Here is a 17,742-nt window from a genome sequence, read left to right as displayed (position 1 = left end):
CTACCGCCGGGGCTCAACTCTGTCTGTCCGAACAAGCTTTCGTGAAGGGAGAAAGAATCTATTGCTCCATTGGGGTCTGTGCTCTGCCTCTATCAAATTGTCAGAATGTTACAGTCATGAGAGTACCAACCGCTGTTGTTGAAGAATGACATACCAAACAAGCTGGGCCAACAGCAGGTCTTATAGGTTGGGGGTGGAATAGATGCTGGCTGGTCTGATGATACTGGTTTGTCTGAGGAGGGGGGAGATAGCGGAGTTGTCTGAAAAGATCATTGTTGTCACCCGTCTCGTCTCTATCCATCATGCTGATAAATGTATCAGAGACAGCTGTCTAATCACACGTCGTCAGTCCCGTCAAGAAGCCTCAGAAGGTCAAAACAAATAAGGGATAAAGATAAAATTACCTGAGACACAGGAAGTACAACTAGTGGAGCAACACAGATGAACAAACTAGGATTTACAACTTTGTAAGCACAATTACATATAGGATCTGTAGATACTTGATGTATTGGGAAAGAAAAGAAGGTGTAGATATTGATGCTAATAGAGATACTGAAATGTAAAGATTGAGCAGAAATGTTTTGCATCAGATGAAAGACCCCGTGAGTTCTTGTATGCTCTGGTTGCTAGCAATTCACTCTGAGTGACGTCTTATCTTTTCACGCACTTGGCCGTTTCCCATCTCGACATACAATACTCCTATGAAAACACAGTCACAATTGATTCTACAGTATACAGATCGCTGTATGATATGAAACAAGGTATGTAGTGGTTTGAGTGCTGGTATCTGGTCATGGCTATATGTACCTCTGTCCAGATGTCCTTGATTATCCTTTTCTGAATGGGTCAATGAATGGTAGGCGTGGCTATGATGTCACTGGGCATATGAGAAAATTCACTGTAATATAACAAAGGATAAGAACAAAAGACGTGTTGGAGCCTATGAACGATTAAGCTAAACTGCTTCCTGATATCGGTGGATGATTCTCGTATGAACCGGGATGGAGATAAGAACAAGTTTTTGAAGAGTTTGAAATGTATTATATTTGAGAGTTAGAAGAATTGATATGTGATGTTTGTAGTTTCTTATGATTATTTGATCTTCTCCTTCTTTGCTTGTTGGAAGATGGCAGAAGTCGACTTGACGATTGTTATAGAGTATAGTGGTTTGGCTGAACAAGAACCACTCAGAAGGCATGGGTCTATCTGCAAAGGGTTTACTTGGAGAGCAGTGAAGAATTGTGATCAGGCGGGTTTGTATGTTTTGAGTGGTGTAAGAGTAGTCCGAATGCTCCGATATGTCTCAATCTACTGGGAAGCAAATGAGGTCCAGTATGTGTCCACTGTATGTCTTATGTTGAACTACAAGAGAAGCGAAACGCTCAAGTTACTCATACTCTTCTTTCTATTCTGAGGTATTGGTTATCCTGATCTTATGCATCCCTTCATTGACATTGAATTAAACGTGCAGAACAAAAAGTCGTCAACAAACCATCATCCCATATAGTTCATAAATTTATTTGTGGGCTAGACATAACATGAAATGTTAGTACTCTTTCAATTAGAAGTAGCATTTCAATGGAGCAAAGACTTACGAATTCCTTCCTCCGGCTGGGGCTCAATACCAACCACCTCGGCGGCGGTCTTGGTCTCGGCTGCCGACTTGTCTTCCTTCATGAAGGGGAAAGCAAGGACTTCCTTGATACTATAGTTGTCGGTGAGGAACATGACCAAACGGTCGATACCCATACCCCAACCACCAGTGGGGGGCAGACCATATTCCAAGCTAGTACAGAAGTTCTCGTCGATGAGCTGAGCCTCGTCGTCACCCTGGTCCTTCTGGCGGGCCTGTTCCTCGAAACGGAGACGCTGATCGAAGGGGTCGTTCAACTCAGTGTATGCGTTGACGATCTCCTTCTTGCAGACGAAGGCCTCAAAACGCTCGCAGAGACCCACGTTCTGGCGGTGGTACTTGGCAAGAGGCGACATCATCTGGGGGTGGCCGGTAATGAAGGTTGGGTTGACGCAGGTCTCCTCGATGAACTCGCCGACCAGTTTGTCAAGCATACGAGCGTTGGTCAATGGGGGAGAGCACTCAACGCCGGTCTTCTTCAGCACCTTCTTGAGGAATTCGCCCGTCTCAGCGGTGTGCAGCTGGTCACCTGACGGGAACTTCTCACCAGTGGCCTCCTCGAGGGCTGGGATCATCTCCACGCGGCGCCAGGGAGCCTTCCAGTTGACGTTGTATTCCTCGCCAGACTGGGTATGGAAAACGGTCTCGTAACCGCCGGTGACGTGCTTCACCAGGCCGGAGACCAGCTCTTCAGTCAGGTTCATGACATCGTAGACATCGGCGTAAGCCCAGTAGAACTCGCAAGTCGTGAATTCGGGGTTGTGGGTAAGGTCAATGCCTTCGTTACGGAATTGACGACCCATTTCATACACACGCTCAAGGCCTCCAACGATGAGCATCTTCAGGTACAACTCGGGAGCCACACGCATGAACAGGTTCATGTCGAGGTCGTTGTGGTGAGTGACGAAGGGCTTGGCGGTCGCACCACCGGCGATGGCATTCATCATAGGGGTTTCGACCTCGACGAAGTCGCGGGTGTCAAAGAAGTTGCGGATATATGAGACAATCTTGGAGCGGGTGACGAAGACATTGCGCGAGCGGTCGTTCATGATCAAGTCAAGGTAACGTTGACGGAAGCGCTGCTCCTTGTCCTGGAAACCATAGTGCTCGGAGGGGATAGCGTGCAAGCAAGGAGCCAAAAGCACGATCTCAGAAGCGAAGATAGACAGCTCACCATCGGGGCGGTTCTTGGGGTTACTGCGACCAGGGAAGCCGACAATACCAACAACATCACCTCTCCGGAGATGCTCATGCTGAGCCTCGAAGGAGACATCGCCGGCAGCGTTCTGAGCTTGGCACACTACTTGCACCTTCACACCCTCTGCGCGGATGTCGTAGAAAATCAACTTGGCGCCGGAGGAACGCTTGGTGTAGATTCTACCGGCGATACGAACAGTCTTGTCGGGCAGCTGGTCACCCTTTCCGAGATGCTCGTAGTCCTTGAGGAACTGGCGCAAGTCATCGGTGACTTGGAACTTGTGAGGGTAGGGGTCGGGTTGCTTGGTCTCGCGCAACTTGTTGATTCTCTTGCTGCGGATTTCGAAGTATTGCTAAAGAGAAGTTAAAAGCCCAGGGTTAGCGGTCGACAAATTCGGCGTGTCACTACACAGTCATTCATATAGCAGGAGCAAAAAACCTACGTTGGGAGTCAAGTTGGCCTCGTCCTCTTCAGCAGAGGTCTTCTTCGCGGGCTTCGGAGGGGCAGCAGCCTCCTTCTCCTTCTTCTTGGCTTCCTTCTCACGGAGCTTCTGGCGGCGCTTCAATTCGGACTTAGAAACCTTCTCGCCAGTGACTTCGTCGAGCAAGAGGTTGGCCATGGAGGCCTCAGCCTCCTTAACTGCATTGGGTTCCGACATGGTGGATTAAATGGCCTGTCGCTCTGAGATCTTCCAACGGAGAAGAGTGAGGATAAAAGAGACGACGGAGGTTCGGTGGGTGAGCCAAAGAATTTTGGGCGGGAATCACAACTTTTTTTCATTGGGTCATTAACTACCCCACGTTAAGAATCAATGACATCCTACAATTCCTATGAGTCATAATATTCTTTACACCTGGGCTTCTTATAAAATACTCTTAGTATACATATATAATTGACGGCTTTCTACCTGAACTGTCTCCTGAAACTAAAGCCATCATCTCGTAGTCATTTATGATTACCATATTGACTCGAGGGCTTAGGGCTTAGGGCACCCAGGTGGGGTTTTCTTTGCCCCTCCATAGATAGAGGGGGAGCGCAAGATATCTCTAAAAGGAGAATACTGTTGCAAAGAAGGGACAGAAAAGTAAAAAAGAGGAATCAAAATAAATATCACTATTACTTGGCATTGAATCTCTGGTATGAGTGCTTTTACTGTTTTATTCAAAATGTAGTCGTGACCTGAAATATATTGTAATTATTTATATAGTCTATATTAAGCGGGACATACAACTACTACCTAGTATCAGGTTTTTGTATGTCTTTGACAATGCTTGCATTGTATAGGGAAGTCAAACAAGCATAGGTAGGATGGCATGTTTGAAAAAATATTTCAATAGGCTCTACTGGTTTAGTTGTTGATACATAGGCCTAGCTTCAACATGGCTACAGGTGCATCTCAGTTAACAAAGCGACTTCAAACACTATTTGTAGTATTGGAGGCAATAAATCTCAGAATAGCAGTTAGTAGCATTGGATAGGTTTGTGTAAATGTTTATTGGATAATGTCTACAGAACCTAAGAAGACCTGAATAAAAGGAGATACTGAGAGCAGTGGAATGAAGCAGAAACAAGATACAAAGCCTAGGCAAGTTGATGGTACAAAGCCTACTATCCTAGGACCTCAGATGGCTCTTGTAAAGCTTATAATTCCATGATTCCACGGTTTTCAATGTAGAGTATGTCTACGTTCCCCTGGTGACTTACTCCTTCTGCCTTCACCTGACCCCTTGTGTTGTATGAAACATTCACTTTACCTGGTTGACCCCCTCCTTTGTTATTTCTCACTTCTCATGTCTACTTACACCTGGCTATCCCCTGTTTATCGAGTGTTACTCTTGTCACCACCTTATCTTGATCTCTCAGCACGAGAAAGTAGCCTTAGGGACGTCGAAGATGTCGCAGCTGGGAACTCCTAGCTACTCTACGACAGATAGTATATCAGCATCCCTCTACTTGTGGATATACAGGCTAACAAATTCATTAGCTATCCTTCAGGACTCTCCATCCAAAATGAGGTCATTAGAGAATAAGGCGATCCAGGTGATCGCACGGGACATGAAGGCTCTGGTCCGGAAGATACAAGATCTCCGCCATATTGGCATAGAGGATAACCGAATTGCTCTACCCAAGATCTGTGTGATAGGAGACCAAAGTACGGGCAAGAGTTCACTCATAGAAGGAATGTCTGAGATAAAGGTTCCCAGAAGCGCTGGTACTTGTACTAGGTGTCCAATGGAAATAAATCTCTCTGAGAGCGAGCCCGGCCAGCCTTGGGCATGTCAGATCTATCTATCACGAAGGTATATGTACGATGGATCGCGAAAGTTTAGAACTCCCAGAAAAGCTCAGCCACTTGGTCCATGGATCGAACAAGATCAGGAGGATGAACACTTCATCACCCTGTCCGACAAGGACCAAGTTCAGGAAGCCATTAAGTGGGCCCAACTTGCGATTCTGAATCCAGGACAGTCTTCCAGAGAATATATTCCAGGAGAGAATGCAGGAACCAATACGCATTACCAAGTCAAGTTCTCGCCTAACATTGTGCGTCTTGACATCTCAGCACCCGACTTTCCCAATTTATCTTTCTATGATCTCCCTGGCGTCATTAGCCAGGCCGAGTTGGACGAAGAGAGATACCTTATCTCGCTCATTGAGAACCTAGTCAAGGAGTACATCTCACAGCAAAACTGTATCGTTTTATTGACTTTGCCCATGACGGATGACGCCACAAACTCCAGCGCAGCACGCATCATGCGAAACGTGCGCGGTGCTCACCAACGCACCTTAGGTGTACTGACAAAGCCGGATAGAATACAGGCAGGCGAATCATATTCACAATGGGTAGATATCTTAGAGGGCTACAAATTCAAACTTGGACATGGCTACTACATTGTTCGCAATAACCCGGACCCATCGATCGAACATTCCCAAGCCCGAGAAGAGGAGGACGACTTCTTTGCTTCACATCCCTGGACAGCTGAAGAGCTATCACCCTACCAAGATAGGTTTGGAACGCGCCGCCTTCAAACATCGCTTTCAAGTCTTCTTCTAGAGCAGATACAGGGTTGCCTTCCAGGGATAATTGAACAAATTGACACTAAGGCCACTCGTATCAATGAAGAGCTTAAAGAGATCCCTGATCCACCTTCTGCAAATGTTCTATACATCTTATGCAGGCTTCTTTATGATCTGGGAGACAGAATTCGCGCTAATTTTGAAGGGGGTTCTTCGGAATACCCTCTGCTGAAGATCTGGGGGCATATAGCGCAGGACTTTAGAGCGATATTGATCCGAACACGCCCAACAGTGTCGCTTTTGTCACAGTCGGATCGAACATCTTTTCCAATACAACCCGACGGAGATTCGGACTGTGAAATGACATCAGCACCACGATCAGTGAAGCGCAAGTCGCCCAGTGCCCCTCCAGATCCGCAGGTGCCGAAACCGGGACCTTCTGGATACTTTACCAATCACTTCAATCAGTTCGTCCAACCTGCTCGAATTTTTACCTGGGAAAACATCCGTGAAATTAATGAGGACTCATGCCGTGCTGGAATTCCCGACCAAGCAGATCCAAAGGCCCTCGAGATGCTCCGGCAGCTGAGTGTCCAGCATTGGGATGGGCCAATGCTAGTTTTTCTCAAGGCGACGCATAATCTAGTCAAAGAAATGCTGCTGAAGCAGCTCAGGGAAGTATTTTCTCAGTACTATCAGACGACTCTGTTCAGGGAATTGAAAAAGATTATCGAGAAATACCTTGGAGAACTCCAGGAGAAGCATACAAAATACGCTGTTGATAATTACAATATCGAATATCACAAACCGTTTACTATGGCTACAGCACAGCTTGAACATGCCACCAGGGATGCGCATCACTTTCTAAGTACTCGGCGCCACCTGGCTAGAGCCGATTTATACCTCGAACTTCAGGGAAAGTGTCCAGAAAATGACACGAGAAAGGCAGCGGAGCTCAAAAAGCTGACAACAGCTGAACTTGGACCGGACAAGTTTTTCCAAGAAGTAAAGATGATGGCGGTAAGCTTGTTGTCACTCTTAACACTCTGCACAGACATTGACTTCATAGTCCACTCGGGGTTACTATGAGGTAGCCTGTTCACGATTCGTCGATTCCACCTGTCAGGGTATTCATACCAGGCTTTTTTCAAAGTGCCGAGAGGAGCTCATCTCAGTTATCGAAAAGAGCTACATATTTCAGATACAGATGGTATGTCACTGGAAAGATGCCAAGAGCTCATGGCTCCAGACCTTGAACGCCAACGTCGACGCCAATACCTAATCAAGGAAAAGAAAAAGATCACACAAGCGCAAGAGTGGCTCTCGGCGATCAAAAAAGAGGAAGACGATGAAAAGTTCACGGTACCTTTGGTCTTCAGATCCCAAACTCCGGAAAAGCCTCCCAGAGGCATATAGTTGAACATACACTAGGTCATTAATCTGGTAGGACACCTGATTCGTAGCTTTTCTTGTGTATCCTGCTTCTTGTATGCTTGGAAAAGACTGCTGAGAAGGATTTTGTGAAATATGTGCGGTTGCCCGTTCGTTCGAATCAAACGATGTAGTTTAGTTGAATACACTACTGAAGATATAGCTGGATCACGATGGAGGTGAAAATACAGCGGGAGTAACTTGATAGGGCTGCAGCGTCGCATAATACAGTCGCATATGCTAATGGAGATGAGGGTACTTTCTGCAGACGCCTTACTCTATGGTCGCTTATCATCCTTGGATGTCAATGTATTTACCTAGATCAATTTCTCTCACGTTAGAATGATAGCAAGCCTATGTACTAACACTTTTTCAAACATACCCACACCTGCTGAGGCTTACCATGGATTATCCGAATGTCACTGGCTTACTGTAGTGGTGAGGGAAACCCTCACTGGTTCAATTTCGGCAGTACATTCACCACTATATTCACGAAAGAGCTTAAGACCAGTTATTACCTACTCTCCTCATCACTGCAGAGCTGCAGATCACAATTGGAGTATACACTTTGACTAATCAAACACAGACCTAGGTAATAATGTCCTAAAAAGGAATGAAGCTATCCAGCGGACGAAAGCGGTGAATTTTTACTGCCAAGTTATTTATGGAATATCCGCTTTTAGGCTCTCTTTCTCCTGACGGGACCCCGTACATCATTAGTATTCAGGCCCAAGAAAGTTCCGGCCCTGAGAAACCTTTCTACTGTATCCTTATCCTTACTCACCTTCCTTTTTGCATGTTCAGTATCACTTGCTATCCTCACAGCCTTCTACATTGCGACATCACCAAACTTACCTTTTGATACCCACTACATCCCCCACCCCACCTGTTGTTTTCCCAATGCTTCAAGTACCAATGCGGGAACATACCAACGTGGCCTCCACCAAGGCTATTATCTTAGTATGTACTGCAGAAAGCCGGTCGCCAAATGGCTGTAATTGACATGACTTACTGCTAGGTCGGCGGTCCATCCAGAGGAACCCGTTTCAGACCTCTGTCCCTCGATGTGCCCAAGGTTAGTGGCCCCTCCGTTGATCTCCCATGACCCCTGAATAATCTCCGAGCATGTGCTAACGAGTGATGTGATCTACCATTAGCCTCTTTTCGAAGTTGCCGGACATCCTATCATCTATCACGGCCTCAAAGCCCTCGCCAAAATCCCCGATATCCGAGATGTGTACCTCGTCGGCTACTACGATGAAACAGTCTTTCGCGACTTCATCAAAGACTCCGCCAAGGAGTTCCCCCAATTCCGCATTCAATATCTGCGAGAATACACATCTCTAGGCACCGCTGGCGGTCTCTACCACTTCCGTGATGCCATCCTCAAGGGCAAACCGGAGCGCATCTTCGTACTTAATGCCGACGTCTGTTGCTCTTTCCCGCTTGGGGAGATGCTGAGGCTGTTTGAGGAGAAGGATGCAGAGGCTGTCATTCTTGGAACCAGGGTGAACAATGATGCCGCCACCAACTTCGGATGTATAGTTTCCGATTCGCATACCAAGCGAGTGCTTCACTATGTCGAGAAACCCGAATCGCATATCTCCAACCTGATTAACTGCGGTGTATATCTGTTTGCGACCGAGTGCATTTTCCCTTCCATCCGCAGTGCCATCAAACGCCGCACAACCAGGCCCCGTCTGGTATCCTACCCATCCTCTGAGAATCTAGAATCGTCATTCATCGCTGCCGAGGAAGACACGGAGAAGAGCGAAGTCCTCCGCCTGGAGCAGGACATTTTGTCAGACCTTGCCGACAGCAATCGCTTTTTCGTCCACGAAACGAAAGACTTCTGGCGCCAGATTAAGACTGCCGGCTCAGCCGTCCCTGCCAACGCTCTCTACCTCCAGAAGGCCTTCCAGGCCCAATCCGACGAACTTACCCCTCCTTCCGCGACCATTGTTCCCCCAGTCTTCATCCACCCCTCCGCAACAGTGGATCCCACAGCGAAGCTGGGACCCAATGTTTCGATTGGTCCCCGTGCGATTGTGGGTGCGGGAGCCCGTGTCAAGGACTCGATTGTGCTCGAGGATGCTGAGATCAAGCATGACGCTTGTGTGATGCACTCGATCATAGGATGGAGCAGCCGTGTCGGTGCCTGGGCCCGTGTCGAGGGTACCCCTATTGCGAATGGAACGCATTCCACCAGCATCGTGAAGCACGGCGTCAAGGTACAGAGCATCACCATCCTGGGTAAGGAATGTGCCGTTGGTGACGAAGTACGGGTGCAAAACTGTGTTTGCCTGCCGTACAAGGAACTCAAGCGTGTAAGTGCCTCTTCTATCTGTGAAATATTCTCTTAACGCAACTGACCACATATACAGGATGTCGCCAACGAGGTCATTATGTAAACTTACGTGGAATCGGGTAACGTTGGGTGGTCTCGTGAACATACATTGTGGTCCATACTTTTCCTCCTATATGTTGAATTTAATATAATTTCCTACATTAGCCTGACTCGTTATGAACTATACCTCTGGCAAGCCATGGACTTTGTTTGCCCTCATTAGTATTGACTACGTGGTTCATATGGTCAAGCCCAATATTGTGCTCTAGACTACGGTTGCTTCTCCGAGAAAAAAAAAATATTTAGAGAAATAGTACAATGATTATCCAATCCGGCATGATTCATGACCACTAAGGTTGATAAAAAGGACATCTTGAACATAAATAGTACACCTATTACGCCCTGACAAAAACAAGTATGACCCCTTCACTGCAAGATCGTAACACATCAGATCAAGTTGAGTATAATCGACACATACTATGTCGGTCGTAAGCAGACAGCCCCAATACTGTACAATTCCATCTGGATAAGGGTGTAAACCACAAGAGTTCATCTATAAGCCGCAGGATCATAATGCGTCTGTTCCGATGGATGGCCGTACCCGTCATGCCCATAAGTGCTGAATCGGACACGGGGACGAGTAGGCGTCGGTTGATAATAATCCTGCGCCTCACCACCATGATGCTGCTCAAGATTGGAACTGGCGCCATATACAGGCGGGGGCATCGTCTGACCGGAATAATTACCCGGAGCAGGGATGTCACTGTAGACTTCATCCGGGTGATTATTCGAGCGAAAAGCGGGATGCTGTTCATCGAGTCCACCATAAGGGCCCATGCCTCCCGACAAAGCACTGCTGCTGCGATCGTGCATCTTGTAATCGTTCAAGGCCACGTTGCTGGCCATGGGGTCGTACTCACCCAGACGAGTCTGGCGTCTGCGTACGATAACATCGAGGGCGATAGCGGCGATATAAGAAATATTTGCCAGGACTGTAAAGGCGAACAATGCCTTGTATATCCGGCAAACGGTGATACCGGTAGAAGTAGCCCAGTATGTGGCATTGCAGGTGGTCAGGATCGTTTGGGACATGCTCCAACTCAAGAGGCCGAGGGAAATGAGCCAGAGAAGGAGACAGATCGTATTCGATAGGAGTGATAGGCGCGGTGAGAGGCCATAGCAGCAGTGGGTTATGGTAGTTAGGACGTAGTTAAGAAGGGAAAGGATAACGGCGATTAGTAGCTAGAATGTGCTTATATTAGTTACATCTCTTGAGGCTGTGGGTTGCCATGCGAGACTTACAACCAGGAATGCCCAAGGAAGTTTGAAGCCACCTTGATGGAGGTTGTAGATGAAGACGGCTAGAATGATGCCGACGACCAGAGTAGAGATAAAGCCCACAGCGCGGATGGCATGAAATGGTATTGCAGGGTACGCCGATGGTTTCACGGATGTGGGTTTGGATCGCATCTTGATATCTGTTCAAGTCGGGGTGGTGATGCGCTTGGATCAAGAAGTAATCGATCGATATTAATTAATTCTTTGGCTCGTGTGGGGGATGATATGTATGGATGTTGATATGATAAACAAAACGGAGATCCACTTGTCGTCAATCAGTGCCACCACACGTGAGGGATGGTGGTTGAATAAATTTTTTCTTGATATTTCTTGAACCCGCAAGAAGGAATATTAATGGGAGTAAATAAGAAAGTGAAAATGCAAATCAACAAGGGAGAAAAACAGAAAATGCCCAACAAGCGAAAGGCTGTGGGTTGTTGATCCGGACAGGCGTCGCAATGCAAAGCCTCGTCTGTGGCCGATCTTTTGGCTCCACTGCGGGTGTTGCTAAAGAAAGAAGCCAACCACAAGGTTGGAGTCCACTAGTGGCATAGTCAAATACGATGACGACTGTTGCTGAGGTGGTTTTTGCCCCTAGTCTTTCAAACGGTCATTCAAAAACAAGTACCGATTTGACCGTTCTGAGGAATGTGCCAGCTTGGGCTGAGTTTTCTGGATCAAATGCAAACATGCGAATCCTGAACTGAACAATCGCCATTGTCCTCTCTACTCCAGGTCCACAATCACATGACATCTCAGGAACCTCTTAGGCATCCCATTGCGGTCCAACTGCCACACTGCGGTCAAACAGAGCAAACTTCTTCCCCGCCTGCCCAGCCGTCGGTATTTGGAGACGATTATTCATCTCTTTTGAAGTTGATGAAAATGATGCCATCCAGTCTTTTGTTTAGTTATGTCACACTCGTACTAAACTAACTAGTTATTCATTAGTCAATGGTCTAGTATCAGATGCTGACCAATCCAGTCAGGCTCGTCAATATCAATTAGTACAAAAGCTCTCGTGTCTCCACGGTATCTCTGACATTGTCACATTGGTGTCAATGATCTATATTTCATCATGAGAATTCTGTTCTTCTTTCTATAACATCAACACATCAATCAATGGCATCCCTCCTAACTAATACCCTTCCCTGGCATGATGGCGAGATACGAATGCGCAATTTGTTTCATATCCCTCCTCTCAGTAACCCCACAGTGCCTGCTCTAAGTTATGGGGCATCTTATATGCTCTTAAACTCGCCTTTGCTTGCTATTGGTGCCGTTGATCGAGAGGGACGACCTTGGACAACGCTTTGGGGTGGTGAAGTAGGCTTCGCCAAGCCAACTTCCCAATCGAAGATTGAGGTTAAGACTCCTGTTGACATCAGACATGACCCTCTAGCAGATATACTGCTACATGACAACTCAGGGGAGTCCGGGCAGTTGGTTTCCGGCTTAGTTGTCGATCTAGCGACCCGCAAAAGAGCAAAGCTTTTTGGGAGGAAAATCAGTGGATCGATACAACTGGGCGAAAAGAGCCAGGCTGACTCCAGCGGGGTAGGGATTGCGCAATTACTTGTGCAAATAGAAGCAAGTCTTGGTAAGGATTGAATCTAGAAGACTATAGCCATGAGGTGCTTACAACTGCAGGCAATTGCCCCAAGTATATAAATATTAGAAACATTACTCCAACTCTGCCTACTCCAAGGCTCATCTCCGAGTCCGCACAACTTCCTTCCAGTGCTTTGAAGCTCCTTGACCGTGCAGACACGCTGTTCATATCCTCACGACATGGAGATGTGGATATGGATACCAACATCCGTGGCGGACCTGCAGGCTTTGTCCGTGTTATATCCAATGAACCCAATGGAGCCGTATTTGCTTACCCAGAATATTCCGGGAATCGCCTGTACCAAACCTTAGGCAATCTTCAAACAACGCCTTTAGCAGGTTTTGTCTTTCCGGATTTTGAAACAGGAAATGCATTATACCTCACCGGACAAACTGAGATCTTCGTGGGGAAAGAGGCCGCCGCTCTCCTTCCACGATCAAACCTGGCCGTGAGAGTGACTGTCACCGCAGCGCGGTATGTAGAGAAATCATTAGCATTTCGAGGCGTTGCAGGAGCAAAATCTCCATACAATCCAAGTGTACGATATTTAGCCACAGAAAAGGCTAGCCCTGCTGCTATAGGAGATGAAAAGTCATCTGTTACAGCTATGTTGGTAAAGAAAGAATTACTTACCCCGACAATATGCCGGTTCCGTTTCCAAATATCAGATCCGTCTAAGATTGGGGCATGGGTGCCTGGGCAATATGCTACCCTTTCATTCCAAGAAGAGTTGGACATGGGGTATAGCCACATGAAAGATGACGATCCATCGAGTATCAACGATGACTATGTCCGAACTTTCACAATCTCATCGTATCCAGTACATAACCGCTCTACAGAGTTTGAGATAACTGCTCGGAAGCACGGTAATGTAACCAATTACCTTTTCAGAACCAACGAGCGAGCGGGTTTGGAGGTACCTTTGAAAGGCTTCGGCGGTGACTTCTATTTGAAAGCACCAAGCGAGCATGACAAACTTCCTTTTATCGCCGGGGGTATCGGAATTACGCCACTTCTCGCACAACTCCCAGGTATTGGTATATGTCACTTACGTTTACTATGGTCTATTTCCATTCGCGACCTCGGTCTGGTTTTGGATACGTTCAATCGATTCCCTCGACTACCGCACGTCACAAGCCTTTTCATAACTGGGCCTGAGCAACAGGATGAGAAGGCTACTGAGCAACTGGCGTCATTAGACGCATCTGAAGCACGAGTTGAACGTCGCCGAATGGAAGCCAAAGATCTAGATTTGTCCTGGGCAGATGTGTGGTACTTCTGTGGTGGTCCTTCCTTGAAGAGTTCAGTGTTGAATTGGCTTGTCGGGAAAGACATAGTATATGAAGATTTCAATTATTGATAGCTATAGTGAAATTTTGTTGAAGGATCTCGCATTTCCGTATATCTTAGGACACATACATGCCGGATTTTCTACACCCGTGACAGCTCGAAGGCTTTCCCTTTCCGTTGAAGTACCCACCCCTCGCCACCTTTTGTAGACCTGGGCACGCCTGAGCGTCCTGAGCTGATCACTGAGTAGGGGCTTGTAGCCTGAGTACGCTAACCTCAATAAAACATGCCATGCTAGCCTGAGTTGCACTAAGTCTATTTTTTCCTGTAGCGCTTTTGACCGTCATTGGCTTTTTGTCCACTCAAAGATATTATCATCAAACCTCTAGGCAGACAATTCCTGGCTAACCTACTGAGAGCATGCGTTTCACTTGGAACGTATTCAGGGTCGGTGGTGCTCAAGCAACAAATCTCCTCAATAGATGAACTAAACAAATCTAATTACTAAAATCCCTCAGTGCTTGAATCTCACCTGACTTGGTTCCGCTTGCAAGGATAGTACCTGTCCTACTTTTGCCCACCCTGTTATCTGTTTTGTCAGACTCTGGCTGAATTGACTGGCTCAAACTCAATTCATTCTTGAGCACTGTTTCTGCCGCCTCAGTCAGGTGTTCAACCGCGATCTATACTACTATTTGTTGGGAGAATTAGCTCCCCATCATCTACTCTGATATATTTAATATTTTGCTACAATAGTATTAATCTAGAACCCTCTGCTCTTAGCCCCACCTTCCCCCCAACCAGATACATATTATCCAACACTTGCCCTATTGCGGCGAGACTTCAATCACTAAGCCACCACAAAAGCAAAAACGAGCTATGACATCCCGATTCCATCCCCTGCAGCCTATAGGCCAGGATATCTACTTGTATCAACCGTCAAATCCCCATCCCAATCACAATCTGACGGCCTCTCCTTCCCTGATAACACTCTGTACGTGGCTCGGAGGCGCAACACCCCAGCGCATCCAAAAATACATCAATGGCTATCGATCCCTCTACCCCGACTCGGCCATTCTACTTATCACTACGCGCATACTGGAAATTAGTGCTCTTCCATTCAGTGTTCTCCACGCGCGATTAGGCCCCGCCCGCGACGTGATTCGGCAATTGAACAGCTCCACAGCAAAGGGAAATCCCCCTTCTATTCTCCTGCACATCTTCTCTCATGGCGGGTGTAACACTGCTCTCCAGCTAGCGATATCGCTATGCACGGATTGGAACCACCCTTCCTTCGAGATCGGAAAATATCTCGGCGTTGTTATCTTCGATTGCTGTCCCGGAGATACATCCTTTGACCGGGCTTATCAGGCTGCGGCGCTTTCTCTTTTGAGCTCTTTGCCAGGCCAAATGGTAGGAAAATTGTTACTGTACCCTGTTATGGGTCTTATCAATGGCCTTCAGATGGCTGGATGGATGAGCTCTGTGCGGGACTTGCGGAAACAGCTGAATGATCCTCAAGTTTTTGGGGCCTCGGCTGCTAGGTTATACTTGTATTCTACAGCTGATCGAATAGTTAGGTGGGAGGATGTTGAGTCTCATCAGAGGGAGGCTAAATCTCTCCTGGGATGTGCGGTGGAGGGTATTGCATTTACGGATAGTCCGCACTGTGCCTTGGTGAGGGATCATGCTGATCAATATTGGGCGGAGATAAAGACGTTTTGGACAAAAAGGAGAAGCAAGGAACCTAATTTGATGAGCTCTGTACTAAGCGAGCGGCTTCGCAGCCGACTTTAATGCAGGGGGAAGATCGCTTAATATTATCGCAGATTCTTCTTACTCTATCGCGCAGGGTTAGAACTATACGTCATACGCAAACATATTCTGGTGGGCGTAGGCGAAAGTTCATGAATGACAAAAATCTAAAGAAACATATCATTCTAAGGCGTCAATTACTGATTATCCAGCTTGTTGTTGGTTGCAGGGTTGTGTACTGTATGTACGACTCCCTGTTCCGTCTCGTGGCTCTAATTCATATCGAATTCTTTCATAAAGATGCTCAATATAAGATTGAGACCTGCGAAGCTACACATTACCACCCAGATGACCTGGTTTGAGTTAACTAGTGCTTGTCAGATCTCAGTTGCCTCAGACGAGCCAGTTGGTAGTCTCTTCAATAACTCGCCCAAAGTGACCAAGTTCATTGCTTGATCTTGTAACTGATTGGTGGCCTCTTTCGACACTGCGGCAGAGAGATGCTTTGGGAGTTGATTGTCAATAATAGCACCGCCAATTGCAACCCCAGTTGTCTGCCAAATTGACCTGAGCAATAAGGCTAATGTGGCGGCCATGCTAACTTCGCGCTGTGGGACGAATGAGTAGTTAAATGTGTTTTCCTATTGCTTGATCTGGACTTCTGTCTTCCCCTAAAGACCATTTTCTCGGATACACTACAGGTGAGGCCCTGTTCAGCATAAAGTTTTAGACTATGGTGTTCATCAATAAATATCAATCTTTTAACCTCACCAGTTGACCGCAAACCATTTCGAGTACAGTTTAATTAGCTTCTTGTCTACCGGTCAAACAGAATCAAGAATATTGAATGGGGTCTAAAAGATAGATAGATATATGTATGTATGTTTATGCTACCAGTACGTCATGTGGTACCTTTAATCCCATTGTGACCATGGACCATACCTGAATAGAATTTCGACCTCCGCACCGAACCACCAAAACGCGTTATCGGCTGCTGCCTCCGCATAACCTCACCGAACAACCAGCATTATAACAACTCCAGACCCCATTGCAATTCACTCTCTTTTCCTCCTTCGCCCGACACTACCCACACAAAACCAAAACCCATCTCCCCAAACGAAGACTCCAAAGCGCCAGGGAACCCGGGCCTGACCCCGCACCCCTCGTCAGCTCAAACCCTCCCCTCGAACCGAAGTGCAATACCAACAACCAAAATGTCCACCTACGAAGGTACGACCCCGCCTCCCCTTAACCTAATAAAAAGGCAACCCTAACAAAAGAAAAAAAAAACAGTCGAACACAATACAACAGACCCAGGCACAGCAACGCCCTCAACCCACCGCCGCCGCCCCGACCTCTCCACATTCTTCGCGGCCCTCTCCGAAATCAGCCCCGACGAAGCTCGCACAAGAGAACATGCCGTCCCCGTCCCGCGCGACGTGAGCGCAGCCTTCTACTCCCTCGCCGAAGCCTTCGACCTGATGCGCCGCGATGGCGAGCACAGCGTACCCACCGGCGAAGGTGACAGTGACCTCCTGACGCAGATGATTCAGAGCTTGCTGAGCTCGGCCGAGACGCCCCCGCGGGAGGTCGAGGGTGTTAGCGAGGAGTTTTGCGATGGTATGTGTTCTTCTCTCTAGTTTTGTTTTGAAGTTGGGGTTGGGTTAGTGCTGATGTTTGGTTAGTTCTGGACCGCGTGCCTAAGGCGTCATTAAAGCCGTCGCAGAGTTGTCCGATTTGCGGAAATGCGTTTTTGGAGGACCAGTATCCGCTTGTTGTGCGATTGCCGTGCCATCCGACGCATCTTTTTGATTTGGAGTGTGTGCGGCCGTGGTTGAGGTTGAGGGGGACGTGTCCGCTGGATCGGACGGATTTTGCGAAGCAGGAGAGGGAGAAGGCTGAGGCTAGGAGAAAGAAGCCAGTCGAGGATGATGAGGAAGAGTGGGATGGTATGTATGGTTAGATGGGGCGTGTGGTGGCTTGTCATGTTAGTAGGCTGCGGAGTTTCGGGGTGAGGAAGGAGGTTGTGTGTGTGTGATATTGGGAGAATATTATCAGGATATGTTTGATGATTCATGAGGCCATTATCATTGCATGATACTTCTATCTATGCTAATACT

General features: G+C 47.3%; 7 protein-coding genes across 7 annotated transcripts; 5 read left to right on the top strand and 2 right to left on the bottom strand.

Annotated features, from left to right (window-relative positions):
- Positions 1–1,465: 1,465 nt before the first annotated feature.
- Positions 1,466–3,563, bottom strand: BDV37DRAFT_81732 (lysine--tRNA ligase KRS1). Its single transcript, XM_032091278.1, has 3 exons — positions 3,274–3,563; positions 1,596–3,183; positions 1,466–1,527 (listed from the first exon to the last, which is right to left on the bottom strand). Exons 1-3 carry the CDS (start codon positions 3,487–3,489, stop codon positions 1,517–1,519), a joined length of 1,815 nt encoding a protein of 604 aa, XP_031947017.1. The 5' UTR covers positions 3,490–3,563; the 3' UTR covers positions 1,466–1,516.
- Positions 3,564–4,841: 1,278 nt separating this feature from the next.
- Positions 4,842–6,938, top strand: BDV37DRAFT_292765 (putative dynamin GTPase; the record flags this gene model as incomplete). Its single annotated transcript, XM_032089246.1, has 1 exon — positions 4,842–6,938. The coding sequence occupies one exon, from the start codon at positions 4,842–4,844 to the stop codon at positions 6,936–6,938; it is 2,097 nt and encodes a 698-aa protein (XP_031947016.1).
- A 1,063-nt stretch (positions 6,939–8,001) lies between these two features.
- BDV37DRAFT_236660 (mannose-1-phosphate guanylyltransferase) lies at positions 8,002–9,953 on the top strand. The gene is made up of 4 exons (XM_032080631.1): positions 8,002–8,240; positions 8,299–8,355; positions 8,438–9,607; positions 9,665–9,953. Exons 1-4 carry the CDS (start codon positions 8,181–8,183, stop codon positions 9,689–9,691), a joined length of 1,314 nt encoding a protein of 437 aa, XP_031947015.1. The 5' UTR covers positions 8,002–8,180; the 3' UTR covers positions 9,692–9,953.
- On the bottom strand, positions 9,942–11,534 carry BDV37DRAFT_236658 (uncharacterized protein). The gene is made up of 2 exons (XM_032080630.1): positions 10,930–11,534; positions 9,942–10,869 (listed from the first exon to the last, which is right to left on the bottom strand). Exons 1-2 carry the CDS (start codon positions 11,095–11,097, stop codon positions 10,177–10,179), a joined length of 861 nt encoding a protein of 286 aa, XP_031947014.1. The 5' UTR covers positions 11,098–11,534; the 3' UTR covers positions 9,942–10,176.
- A 104-nt stretch (positions 11,535–11,638) lies between these two features.
- Positions 11,639–13,964, top strand: BDV37DRAFT_236657 (putative oxidoreductase, FAD-binding). Its single transcript, XM_032080629.1, has 2 exons — positions 11,639–12,565; positions 12,616–13,964. The coding sequence occupies exons 1-2, from the start codon at positions 12,088–12,090 to the stop codon at positions 13,935–13,937; spliced, it is 1,800 nt and encodes a 599-aa protein (XP_031947013.1). The 5' UTR covers positions 11,639–12,087; the 3' UTR covers positions 13,938–13,964.
- Positions 13,965–14,746: 782 nt separating this feature from the next.
- Positions 14,747–15,664, top strand: BDV37DRAFT_278030 (uncharacterized protein; the record flags this gene model as incomplete). The annotated part of the gene is made up of 1 exon (XM_032085928.1): positions 14,747–15,664. One exon carries the CDS (start codon positions 14,747–14,749, stop codon positions 15,662–15,664), a length of 918 nt encoding a protein of 305 aa, XP_031947012.1.
- Positions 15,665–16,421: 757 nt separating this feature from the next.
- On the top strand, positions 16,422–17,683 carry BDV37DRAFT_81696 (uncharacterized protein). Its single transcript, XM_032091277.1, has 3 exons — positions 16,422–16,852; positions 16,916–17,242; positions 17,308–17,683. The coding sequence occupies exons 1-3, from the start codon at positions 16,837–16,839 to the stop codon at positions 17,583–17,585; spliced, it is 621 nt and encodes a 206-aa protein (XP_031947011.1). The 5' UTR covers positions 16,422–16,836; the 3' UTR covers positions 17,586–17,683.
- Positions 17,684–17,742: the final 59 nt, after the last annotated feature.

This window comes from Aspergillus pseudonomiae (genome assembly GCF_009193645.1).
Source record: "Aspergillus pseudonomiae strain CBS 119388 unplaced genomic scaffold BDV37scaffold_2, whole genome shotgun sequence".
NCBI lineage: Eukaryota > Fungi > Ascomycota > Eurotiomycetes > Eurotiales > Aspergillaceae > Aspergillus > Aspergillus pseudonomiae.
This window is presented reverse-complemented; position numbering and strand designations above follow the sequence as displayed.

Bases quoted from the DNA above. Each gene is read 5' to 3' on its own strand.
- BDV37DRAFT_236657 (XM_032080629.1), top strand. From the start codon at position 12,088: ATGGCATCCCTCCTAACTAATACCCTTCCCTGGCATGATGGCGAGATA. The intron at 12,566-12,615 runs GTAAGGATTGAA...TTACAACTGCAG, and splicing joins GCAAATAGAAGCAAGTCTTG to GCAATTGCCCCAAGTATATA.
- BDV37DRAFT_236660 (XM_032080631.1), top strand. From the start codon at position 8,181: ATGCTTCAAGTACCAATGCGGGAACATACCAACGTGGCCTCCACCAAG. The intron at 8,241-8,298 runs GTATGTACTGCA...ACTTACTGCTAG, and splicing joins CCACCAAGGCTATTATCTTA to GTCGGCGGTCCATCCAGAGG. The intron at 9,608-9,664 runs GTAAGTGCCTCT...CCACATATACAG, and splicing joins CGTACAAGGAACTCAAGCGT to GATGTCGCCAACGAGGTCAT.
- BDV37DRAFT_236658 (XM_032080630.1), bottom strand. From the start codon at position 11,097: ATGCGATCCAAACCCACATCCGTGAAACCATCGGCGTACCCTGCAATA. The intron at 10,870-10,929 runs GTAAGTCTCGCA...AGCACATTCTAG, and splicing joins TTCCTTGGGCATTCCTGGTT to CTACTAATCGCCGTTATCCT.
- BDV37DRAFT_81696 (XM_032091277.1), top strand. The intron at 17,243-17,307 runs GTATGTGTTCTT...ATGTTTGGTTAG, and splicing joins TAGCGAGGAGTTTTGCGATG to TTCTGGACCGCGTGCCTAAG.
- BDV37DRAFT_81732 (XM_032091278.1), bottom strand. From the start codon at position 3,489: ATGTCGGAACCCAATGCAGTTAAGGAGGCTGAGGCCTCCATGGCCAAC. The intron at 3,184-3,273 runs GTAGGTTTTTTG...ACTTCTCTTTAG, and splicing joins AGGCCAACTTGACTCCCAAC to CAATACTTCGAAATCCGCAG.